The following is a 12,664-nucleotide window of genomic DNA, read 5'->3' on the forward strand; positions in this document are numbered from 1 at the left end:
TTTGGATCCATAATTGTAGCCAGGTTATGGTTCCTACAATAAAAACATCGTCAAATAAGAGAATAATGATACAGCTTATATACAAATAGATGCTTTATGTGATATGAGGTGTTAATCAGCCAGTAAATTGTCAAGCACAAATAAACTTCATAAAAAATCTCCTAGAAAATGCCAAAACATTGAATCATGTATACATATTTGTAAACATAATTGCTCATGTTACAGAGAGCTGAGTATAGGCCTGGAGTACATATTTGCATAATAACCATCATTGGTGGATGCTGTCATGTCCATTGCACTTTTTGTGGTCATATTGTGATAGTCAGCAGTATAGTTGGGATAGTGGACAAGGTGATTATTTGTTGAACACGTATCAATTTTACTTGAGTAGTTCTGAGCCTGTTCAGAAGACATCAATTGAGTGATAGAAAATGGATGTCTACCAGTGAAAGGGTCATGCTTTAACTGGGGATCTTCTATCATTCCAAGGTAACCATCACTAGGCATAGTTAATGGATACAGGACCTGTGGAGCTGACCCACTTTGCTCCGATTCGGGGGTAATACATGCTGGAGAAGCTCCATTTTGTTGTGGAATGTTTGCCAACAATGAGTCTCTCTCTCCACTGTTTGTCATAGTTTTTGGAGACCGAGATGAAGAGCTCTCATCATAGGTAGGAGACTCCTTCAAATTCAAGGCCACTTCATCTGAAGATTTACCTGTTTTTTTTTCTAGGTCTGAAGACCCAGACCTTGATCTTTCACATTTGAATCTCTTCTGCCTTCTCAAGTAGCAACCATTTTCAAACATATTTCCAGATTCTGGGTGAAGAGTCCAATAAGAACCTTTTCCTGGTTTCTCTGGAGAGCGAGGAACCTTTACAAAGCAGTCATTGAATGACAATGAGTGACGGATAGAGTTCTGCCAACGTTGCTGATTCTGTCTGTAATAGGGAAAAAGGTCGATGATCCACTGGTAAATCTCATTCAGTGTCATCATTTTATTTGGGGATTGCTGGATGGCCATTGTAATAAGTGAGATATATGAGTAAGGAGGTTTTGCATGAGAGTAATTCCTCCTGTAGGTTCGAGGGTCTCTCTGGAATTCAGTCTCCCCTTGGCAGTAGCTCAGTGGGTAAGCAGAAGATGATGCTGGAGATGGCATTGGACCTCCCATATTGGGTGCCAAAGAGCTGAGAGTACCAAGGTTGTTTTGGATGTTGTTGACAGGCCCAGTCATGGTACTGTTCATGTAGTTCATGGCGGGTGTTACTGTAGAGACATCACTAGGCATAAATGAGGTTGGTTGAAGGCCATTATTCATGTTGTGCAATCCAGAGTATACCTGAAATAGAAAAGAGCAATACATTGTAAAATGATAATTTCTAAATAAATCTAAAATGTTTAGATTAAAATACACAACAAAAAATATTTAAAAACATAACTGTTTAAATGTTTCATAGTTATAATTAAGTAAATGAACCTCAATGATCTTTAAATAATGACTTGAACAAAATGTTCATGAAGCTACAGGCAATTATTTTCCTGGGTATGCTACAGATTTCCTGTTTGCTGGCTAATATGCATAAAAGGATTACACTCACACAGTTTCACACTTCCTTTTTTCTGGCAATGGCATACCAAATGAACTTGTAGTCTCTAAATAGAAGGCATTGGAATTACAATGAAGTTTAATTACTTGCTAAATGCAGTCCTTTACCTTCAAAACCCAGACATAAATAGGAATGTCTTGTGTATTCCTTATTATATGATGACCTAACACAATTACCTACCACATATGCATAGTCAAAGCCAATATAGTATTCCTGTATGAAATTTCATAGCTAGACATATGAAGGCCCCTGTAACATTGCAGTTGCCCCACATTCAATATTATATAACTGAAGGAACAAGGACTCCCAAATATATTTTATTAATTGATGTACTCCCAATAAATATTACTGGGAAGGGAGATTTCCTGTAACGCTAATCAGAAAACCGTAGACCACTGCTAATGATGATCTCCAAACTGAAAATGGGACAAAAATGATTATGATACTATGTGGCCCTACTCAATTTTAGATCAATAAATAACAATATATTGGGTTTCTACATATTTAATTTGGTGCTATATTATACTGAAACAATGTGTAAAAAGTATACAGTGCCATACTAAGGTTTTTACCCATTTCTTCCAATAAAAACTCAGACCACTACAGATAAAAATAGTAACTATCATTATTTTCCACAGCTAATAATGCTTTTATGTCACAAAGAAGGAGCCTTACCTCATTCTCTGAGTACATTGTATTCCAATCCATTGGGTCTTTCATTTCCAGTTTGACTCTATTGAGCATGATCTGACTTCAGCCCCGTTGAACTGAAATCTTTCTCCCTTGAGAAGTTTGGGTGTTCACCAATCCCAGGGAGTTGTTACAGATGTTTCTTCCAGTGTTGAATCCAAGTGTTTGTCCCAGGGAAACAATTTCTTGAAACATTTAAATACCTATCCAACTGGTCATTTAAATAGGCCTGTCCCTCTAGAAGTCTCCACCCTTTTTCCTCAATCTCTCTATGACCTCTACACTGACTACCTGCAGAGCTAAATCACTTAAAGACAAAGGAAGTCAGTTGTACCCCCCTGACTCCTTTCATTCACACACACCTCCTACCCATCTCTTTTTCAATCACTAGTCTGTCTCATCAAAATGCTAATAGGATCAAGTAGTTCTCCATCCCTAAAGATGTAGGGTCAGGGTGGTATTTTCATTCTAGAAATGTATTGTAAAGACCCTCTTCCTGTCTCAATTTCAGGAGATCTATATTGTAAGTGTCCTCATTTAACAGAAACTTTACCTGACCACCATGAAGTGAAAGTGCAAAGGAGTGACTCCCTGTCCAGTATACATCCTTATCGAGGCTCAGTCATACAGTGCCTCCTTTTTAAAAATATAAAATTAAATATTGTTACTGTGCTAAGATGTAATCTATACTCGTCCGCCAGGTTATAGATTACTATATTTAACGACAAAACTGCAAAACTTTAATCTTATACACAGTTTTCATCTTCATTGTCATCATGATTTATTACCAATTCCAATACACAAAAACCGTGAGTAAAATTGGGGATCATAATGTACTCTAGATTCCATTGGGGTGATTTGTTTTTTTGATATAACAATAACATGCATTAGCATGTAGACTACTATTAAGATACTGATGCTGGAGTACAATGTTCATATTAACATTTTGCTGGAAAAAATGAATATAACTTGCACTGCACAACTAGCAATTGTTGAGTTGCCAGATCTCCATTGTGGTTGGTGAACTACTATTTTTAGCAACAGAAAGAAGACATGCAAGACTAGGATTAGCTATACAAAGAAGAAAAAAATGCAAAAACTAAGTTAATAAATAAAAAAGCCCAGAAAATCTGCTTTGGTACTTGTGATCAAACATCTACAATGGGTTGATAACATACTTTGATTGTTTTTACTATGTTTTGTTTTGAAACATGGATTTGATCTACTAATTCAGTCTAATTTGCTGGCAGCAGGATAGCTTACACCAATAAACTGATGGGTCGCCATTGGCTTATCTTTTCTGGTTATTATTTGCATTTGGTTTATGTTCCAAACTCTTTAAAACTCATAAAACTGAATTCAATTAAAAGAAAAGCTAAGTTTAAGGCTACATTCACACGATGTATGCCCGCCGTACCGTAGTACATCGGCGCTGCGGAGAGGAGCAGGGGATGAGTGCTGCTCACCCCCGCCCCTCTCCATAGGGAGATACAGCGCACGGCGCCGTATCACGGGAAAAGATAGGACATGTCCTATCTTTTCCCGGGCTACGGAGCGGTACGGTGCTGCACGTGTGCAGGGCCGTGAGCCCATAGAAGTGTATGGGGGACGTATATCGGCCGTATATACGTCGCCCGTATATACGTCCCCCATACATGTGTGTGAATGTAGCCTAAGGCTATATTCACACTGCCGTTGCCCGCCCGTACCGTACTGGGCAACGGCAGTGCACGCGGATAGGAGGAGGAGGTGAGCGCAGCTCACCCCCGCCCCTCTCCGTAGGAAGTAATGGCGCACGGCGCCGTATTACGGTAAAGGATAGGACAGGTCCTATCTTTTTCCAGGTAAGGAGCGGTACGGTATATACGTCCTCCATACGGCAGTGTGAATGTAGCCTAAGTCTGTATTTGGAATTTTCCCTGCTACAAATAATGATGGAAGTTGTTCTTACATCCATGGAACCCTATGGGAACCAAAGGTGAACGAAAAATCTTCCATGCACCTTTTGCATTTCGTTTACCATTACACTCTTCTGAGTTATTTTTCTGATGCTTAAAATAATAGACACTTTTTTCAGTTTATTTCAGTTATTTTTTGTTTTTATCCTCACTTATTTGTATTTTTTTAGTTTTAAGTCAATGTAAACTTTAATAGATCTTGTAGCTTTTTGTTATTTTCATTGTTTAACATAATTAATTCAGATAAGTGAAATGGCCTTTAGCCCTCATGATTACTTACATTATTTTTTTCTGTGTTTTACACATTGATTCAAAGGATAGCAACTGGGCACCTTAATTTCTATGGGTTCATACACACAGTCATGATTTGCACAGTCCTGTGGTGCATCTTATCCCTGCCTGTGTGTCTGACTCGGGCTATCTTTATTGGGTATGTGAGCAGACTTCACGAGGATGACTCACCGCCACAAACAATGCCCTTGGATCTGTTGTTTGCATCATAAGGTTAGCACACATTCAAGTGCATGTAGCCTTAGCTCTCAGGACAACATTGAAATTCATCCACAATTTTAATGCTCTTTTTAAAAAGGTTTTTAAAACATCTGATAACTGTTTGACAGGTGCATTACTGTTTATTTTTGACAATAAAATTCTTCTGCCAAGTCCTGCTTTCCACTCACAGATGCTGTGCACAGCTGAGGGTTTGGTACAGTGCTCAGTGCAGTCCACGTGTACCTGATCATCCTCATAGACTGTAAGCTCCTGTGAGCAGGGCCCTCACTCCTATTGTCCCATATGACTGTTTGTACTCTGTAATGTAATAATATACTGTATATACTCGAGTATAAGCCGACCCGAGTATAAGCCGAGACCCCTAATTTTACCACCAAAAACTGGGAAAAACTACTGACTCAAGTATAAGCCGAGGGTGGGAAATGCATTGGTCAAACCCCCCCAGTAGTATACAGCCTGCCAGCCCCCAGTAGTATACAGCCTGCCAGCCCCCAGTAGTATACAGCCTGCCAGCCCCCAGAAGAATACAGCAGCCCCTAGTAGTATACAGCAGCCCCCAGTAGTATACAGCAGCCCCCCTGTAGTATACAGCAAGCCCCTAGTAGTATACAGCAAGCCCCTAGTAGTATACAGCAGCCCCCATGTAGTATACAGCAAGCCCCTAGTAGTATACAGCAGCCCCCATGTAGTATACAGCAAGCCCCTAGTAGTATACAGCAGCCCCCATGTAATATACAGCAGCCCCCATGTAATATACAGCAGCCCCCATGTAGTATACAGCAAGCCCCTAGTAGTATACAGCAAGCCCCTAGTAGTATACAGCAGTCCCCCTGTAGTATACAGCAGCCCCCTGTAGTATACAGCAAGCCCCTAGTAGTATACAGCAGCCCCTAGAAGTATACAGCAGCCCCCAGTAGTATACAGCAGCCCCCCTGTAGTATACAGCAGCCCCCAGTCTTATACAGCAGCCCCCCTGTAGTATACAGCAGCCCCCATGTAGTATACAGCCTGCCCCTAGTAGTATACAGCCTGCCCCTAGTAGTATACAGCTTGCCCCTAGTAGTATACAGCCTGCCCCTAGTAGTATACAGCCTGCCCCTAGTAGTATACAGCCTGCCCCTAGTAGTATACAGCTTGCCCCTAGTAGTATACAGCCTGCCCCCACGGCCCTTAAAAAAATAAACTTAAATACTCACCCTCCGATGTCAGCGCGGCTCCCCGATGTCGGTGCGACTTACCGATGTCCCCAATGTCAGCGCGTCCCGTCTTCTTTCCTCTCCGCGGATCCTCTTCACTCTTCCCGCGCCCATGTTTTCTTCTAGCAGGCGCATACTATGACGCGGCCGCTGCTGACGTCATAGTATGCGCGGCCATGAAGAAAACATGGCCGCGTCGATGATAGAAGAAAGAAGAGAGAAGAGGAGCCGCGGAGAAGAAAGAAGACGGGACGCGCTGACATCGGGGACATCGGTAAGTCGCGCCGACATCGGGGAGTCGCGCTGACATCGGAGGGTGAGTATTTAAGTTTATTTTTTTAAGTGGGTAATTTTTTGGGGGGTAATAGACTCGTGTATAAGCCGAGGGGACGTTTTTCAGCACATTTTTTGTGCTGAAAAACTCGGCTTATACACGAGTATATACGGTAGTTGTATATGTCCCCTTTGATCTGTAAAGCGCTTCAGAATCTGATGGTGCTATATAAATAAAGATTATTATTATTATTTTTGTCTTTGATGCTAATTTACATGTAGAACTCTGTTTTCTCAGGGAAGCTAAGTTCTAAGTATCCTACAATGTCTTGTATCATTTTTTAAAACTTACATTGTATTTTCAACCCCAAAAAGAAGTTCATTAATAACACTATTAAAGGCAATAGGGTCTGAAATCTGTGTGGTATCCCAATTTTCTACAAATATGCATTTGTCCTCCTTACATATGCAGATTCAGAACAAGGTATGTATACTATCAAAAACTTAAAAAAATAGAAATATCTAATCAAGAATTTGCAAAATCCAGACTTCCCTTCTCATAGAAACCAAGCATGTTAGCTAGGAATAATCTTTTTTTTCTCTAAGCCACGCTGGTTATACGTTATTCCACTGCTTTACGTTTAATTTCTTAAAATACCTTTACCTACTTTCATACCACAGGTAACACAGTTTCATCTTTTCACCTTTTTTTAAATATTGGTGTAATAGCAGCCCTCTTTTTATCCCATAATCACCCTGTTATATAAGAGTCTAAGCTACATTGATTTATGTCAGGTGTGGGAGATTTGGCCCAGTAGAGACCGTGGTAGCGGGGTGCTGTGATGCAGTTCACGACAGTGACACCAAAGTACAGTCCAAAACAGGTCTCGCCTGCGTTTATTTCAGCAGGAACAAAATAAAACAGCCTTCACATTCAGGCATAAAAAACAAAATAATATCCTACCCGTCAGGGTGCTAACTAAACAATGGTTCTCTGACTCACCACTAACAAAACACTTTCGCTGTTTCAGGCACAGAGGTCAAGGCTGCGTGCTCTCCAGCCTCCTTCCAGAGAGACAACACTTTCAGCTCTGCTGAGCGGCCTTATGAGGCTAATTGGGCTGTTCCCACCACCTGTGTCCAAGGAGCTGGACACCCAACCTCAGCACTAAGGCCTTGCATAATAGCAAAACCTAGGGGAAACATACCGCCCATCCACAGTTAACCCCTTCAGTGTCTCACATACCCTCCCCCTCTGTTTGACCCTGTGGGGGCGAACACTTTTGGCCATCAGACAGTGGGTACGAGACAGGGCATCGGCATTCCCATGCAGCTTTCCTGCTCGATGTTCCACCGTGAATTTGAAATTCTGCAACATTAGGAACCACCTTGTGATCCTGGCGTTCCTCTCTTTGGCCTGACTCATCCAGGTGAGGGGAGAGTGATCGGTCACTAGTGTAAACTGTCGCCCTATCAAGTAATATCTCAGGGATTCCAGAGCCCATTTGATCGCCAAGCACTCCCTCTCAACTATACTATAGTTCTTCTCAGGGGGTGTGAGCTTGCGGCTCAGGAATGTCACGGGATGTTCCTCACCCTCCACTACTTGGGACAGGACAGCCCCTAAGCCCACGTCAGAAGCGTCAGTCTGTACAATAAAGGTCTTGGTGAAGTTAGGGGTGATCAGTACCGGTCCCTCGCACAAAACTGTCTTAAGTCGCTGAAACGCCCCCTCAGCCTCTTCACTCCACTTTACCATCACCGCCCTGCTACCCTTGGTCAGGTCAGTCAGGGGTGCCGCTATGGTAGCAAAATCGGGGATAAATCGGTGATAATAGCCCACTATGCCTAGGAAAGCCCTCACTTGCTTCTTGCTCATAGGTCGTGGCCACTGCTGGATCGCCTCTACTTTATTTACTTGGGGTTTGATGACACCTCGCCCAATACGGTACCCCAGGTAACGGGCCTCTTCCAGACCCAGTGCACATTTTTGGGGGTTCGCTGTCAACCCTGCTGCCCTCAGGGAGTCTACCACTGCTTGCACCTTGGCCAGGTGACTCTCCCAATTGGTACTATAAACTATGATGTCATCCAGGTAGGCCGAGGCATATCTCCGGTGAGGTTTTAGCACGAGATCCATTAACCTCTGGAATGTGGCGGGAGCCCCATGTAGCCCAAAGGGGAGTACCACGTACTGGAAAAGCCCATCAGGAGTAACAAAAGCGGTCTTCTCTTTGGCCCTGTCAGTAAGGGGCACCTGCCAATACCCTTTCGTCAGGTCAAGGGTGGAGAAGAAGCTAGCCTGTCCAAGTCGTTCTATCAACTCGTCAACCCTGGGCATGGGATAAGAATCAAATTTGGACACCTCGTTCAACTTCCTAAAATCATTACAGAACCGTAGGGAACCATCAGGCTTGGGAATCAACACAATAGGACTCGACCAGTCACTTTTAGACTCCTCGATAACCCCCAAGTCTAACATCTGCCTGACTTCTTCGGATATGGCAAGTCGGCGTGCTTCGGGGACCCGGTAGGGTTTTTGGTGTACCCGGATGTGGGGTTCGGTTATGATGTCATGACTGAAGTACGTCCCGGTAACTTAGAGAACACATCCACATTTCGGAGCACAAACTCCTTCGCTTCCTGAATCTGGGCCCTGGAGAGGGACTCCGAGATCCGTACTTCAGGCACCTTGGCATCGGGTACACCTACCTCCGGTGTCCCCTTCTTGGGGACAGACGCTTTTTCTACTCCCATGGCCATCAGGGACTCTCTTTCCTTCCATGGCTTTAGGAGGTTCACGTGGTATATCTGTTCGGGTTTCCTCCTCCCCGGCTGAGATACCTTGTAGGTTACCTCCCCCACTTTCTCCATGACCATACCTTGTAGGTTACCTCCCCCACTTTCTCCATGACCTCATGCCATTTTGCCAAGAACTTGCTCTCAACGGTGGGCACCAGAACTAGCACTCTGTCGCCTGGGTTAAAGGTCCTGAGTCTGGCTGACCTATTGTAGACCCTAGACTGGGCCTCTTGTGCCCTTGTCATGTGCTCCTTTACAAGGGGCATTACCGCCGCTATGCGGTCCTGCATAAGGGAGATGTGTTCTATCACACTACGGTGGGGGGTCCTCTCCTGTTCCCAGGTCTCCTTGGCTACATCCAAAAGCCCACGTGGGGAACGGCCACATAACAGCTCAAAGGGTGAGAAACCCGTGGAGGACTGGGGAACTTCACGTATGGCAAACATCAAATAGGGCAACAAACAATCCCAGTCCTTCCCATCTTTGCTGACCACCCTCTTTAGCATCCCCTTCAAGGTCTTATTAAACCTCTCGACCAGGCCATCTGTCTGAGGATGATACACAGAGGTGCGGAGCTGTTTTACCTGCAGTAACTTACACATCTCCTTCATTACCCTAGACATGAATGGGGTACCCTGGTCAGTCAAGATTTCCTTGGGGAGGCCTGTGCGTGAGAACACCTGGAACAGCTCCCTAGCAATATTTTTGGAGGAGGTGTTCCTTAATGGAATCGCCTCGGGATACCGCGTAGCGTAGTCCAGGATAACTAGGATGTATTGGTGCCCCCTTGAGGACTTGACTATGGGGCCAACCAGATCCATTGCAATCCGTTCAAATGGTACCTCTATGATTGGTAACGGTACCAGAGGACTCCTAAAGTGGGACACCGGGGCAGTAAGTTGGCACTCAGGGCAGGAGCTACAATACCGGCTTACCTCCTCCCACACCCCGGGCCAGAAAAATCTCTGCAGGATCCTCTCTCGGGTCTTCTCAGCACCCAAGTGCCCTCCCAGCACATGTTTTTGTGCCAAATCTAGCACCAGCCTATGGTGAGATTGGGGTACTACAAGTTGCTCAACCTCCTCACCCCGTATCTGGTCAACCCTGTACAACAGTTCCCCAACAATCACCATTCGGGGGTATATTTTGTCAGCCCCTGGTATTTGGAGTACCCCATTTATCACTTTAACATTCTCCCGTGCTTTAAACAAGGTAGGGTCCTGTAGCTGTGCAGCCCAAAATTTTCACAGGAAATCTCAAGGTCCGGCAGGTCGGCTACCTCCTCGTGGCCCTCGACCTCACCAGCTAGGACCTCTAGGGGCGAGAATTCATCACATGGGGTCACCCCTACTGCTGGTGTGGGTACATCGGCCTCAAAGGGTTCAGGGGCCAAGGCCGGACATACCTGTTGTCCATTATCTGCAACAGCACCTGAGGTGGGTCTTCGTCTCCTGAGGTCCCAAAACACCGGTAAGTCTCTGCCGATAATATCCTCATGAAACAGGGTCCCCACCACCCCCACTTCATGGGTAATAGTACCACAAGGTGTATGTAGGTTGATGACAGCAGTGGGATATTCGCGAGTGTCCCCATGTATACACAACACTCCCACTTTCCGCCCACTGTATAGTCCAGGATCAACCAAAGTTCCCCGCACCAGGGTGACCAGACTCCCTGAGTCTAGCAAGGCTTCCACTGTGTGACCCCCGATTGTGACCATACACACTTGGGGTTCTGCATCCGTGACCGACTCGGCTGCCAGAACCGGCCGGGCAAACAGTGACACTCGCCGGGTCTGGTTGCAGTCCATTGGCTCCACTGACAGTGGACAGTTGGCAGCAATATGGCCCATTTCATGGCATCGCCAGCACTGGATATGGCTATGACCTCTGTCACGAGCCTCACTGGGTTTCTGGGTATCCACGCCCCCCAATGAACCCCCTCCCAACCATGGTTTGGTGACCTTGTCACTGGCACTGCTTCGTGTGGGAGAGGTAAGTAGAAGATCCTCCGTAGCCCGATATCTCTCTACTAGGGACACGAGTTCCTCAGCATTTGTGGGACCGGCCTGTCCAACCCATCGCTGGAGCCGAGAGGGCAGAGAACGGGTGAACTTGTCAAGAACCACTCTCTCTACCATCTGTGCTGGGGTGCAGTCCTCTGGTTGTAGCCACTTCCGGACTAGATGGATCAGGTCATGCATTTGGGAGCATGGGGGTAGTTTTTCTGAGTAAGCCCACTGGTGGACCCGGCTGGAACAAACTTGAACGGTGACCCCAAGACGAGCCAGAACCTCCGCCTTTAGCTGGGGGTACTCACGGGCCTCTGTTTCACTCAGGTCGTAGTAAGCCTTCTGCGCTTCGCCCGTCAGGAACGGTGCCAGGACATCTGCCCACTGCTCAGCTGGTAACTCCTCTCGCTCAGCTACTCGCTCGAACACAGTGAGATATGCCTCCACGTCGTCGGTCGCCGTCATTTTTTGTAAAGCCTTTTGTACTGCAGCCCGTGCGGAACGCTGAACAACCGGGTACCCTTGCAAACCAGTATGGGACCCCTCAGTAGTCATCGCTTGCGGTGCTGCCATAAGGCCAGAAAGCTTTTCCATCATCAGCTGGAACATGGCTCGGGACTCTTCCTGCTGCTGGCGGGACCTCTCCTCCTGCAGCTGGAACATGGCTTGCTGCTGGCGGGACCTCTCCTCCTGCTGCTGGCGGGACCTCTCCTCCTGCAGCTGGAACATGGCTTGCTGCTGGCGGGACCTCTCCTCCTGCTGCTGGCGGGACCTCTTCTCCTGCTACTGGAACATGGCTTGCTGCTGGCGGGACCTCTCCTCCTGCTGCTGGAGCATGGCTTGCTGCAGCTGCCGATTAGCCTGGGACTCTTCCTGCTGCCGATTAGCCCTGGACTCCTCTTGCAGGTATTTAATAAAGTCCTCCATCTTGGCTTTATCCTGCAATTTGCCTGCTGCTTTCACCCAGGCCATGCAATGTTGCAGGATGTAGCGAGCCTTTCAGGTGTGTGTCTTTTGAACTGCCCGCATCCTCCACCATATGTGGGAGATTTGGCCCAGTAGAGACCGTGGTAGCGGGGTGCTGTGATGCAGTTCACGACAGTGACACCAAAGTACAGTCCAAAACAGGTCTCGCCTGCGTTTATTTCAGCAGGAACAAAATAAAACAGCCTTCACATTCAGGCATAAAAAACAAAATAATATCCTACCCGTCAGGGTGCTAACTAAACAATGGTTCTCTGACTCACCACTAACAAAACACTTTCGCTGTTTCAGGCACAGAGGTCAAGGCTGCGTACTCTCCAGCCTCCTTCCAGAGAGACAACACTTTCAGCTCTGCTGAGCGGCCTTATGAGGCTAATTGGGCTGTTCCCACCACCTGTGTCCAAGGAGCTGGACACCCAACCTCAGCACTAAGGCCTTGCATAATAGCAAAACCTAGAGGAAACATACCGCCCATTCACAGTTAACCCCTTCAGTGTCTCACACAGGCTAGAGGGATGTGGATCCTCTGGACCACTGCAGACGATGACACAAGCCACTACCTGGGACCGGAGTCTAAGTGGTACCCGGTTTTCACCAGAGCCTGCCGCAAAGCGGGTTGGACTTG

General features: G+C 46.1%; 1 protein-coding gene across 1 annotated transcript; it reads right to left on the minus strand.

The window, feature by feature from the left end:
* Positions 1–219: 219 nt before the first annotated feature.
* Positions 220–2,356, minus strand: LOC140068971 (forkhead box protein A4-like). The gene is made up of 2 exons (XM_072114320.1): positions 2,288–2,356; positions 220–1,344 (listed from the first exon to the last, which is right to left on the minus strand). The coding sequence occupies exons 1-2, from the start codon at positions 2,354–2,356 to the stop codon at positions 220–222; spliced, it is 1,194 nt and encodes a 397-aa protein (XP_071970421.1).
* Between the last annotated feature and the right edge of the window lie 10,308 nt (positions 2,357–12,664).

This window comes from Engystomops pustulosus, chromosome 7 (genome assembly GCF_040894005.1).
Source record: "Engystomops pustulosus chromosome 7, aEngPut4.maternal, whole genome shotgun sequence".
NCBI lineage: Eukaryota > Metazoa > Chordata > Amphibia > Anura > Leptodactylidae > Engystomops > Engystomops pustulosus.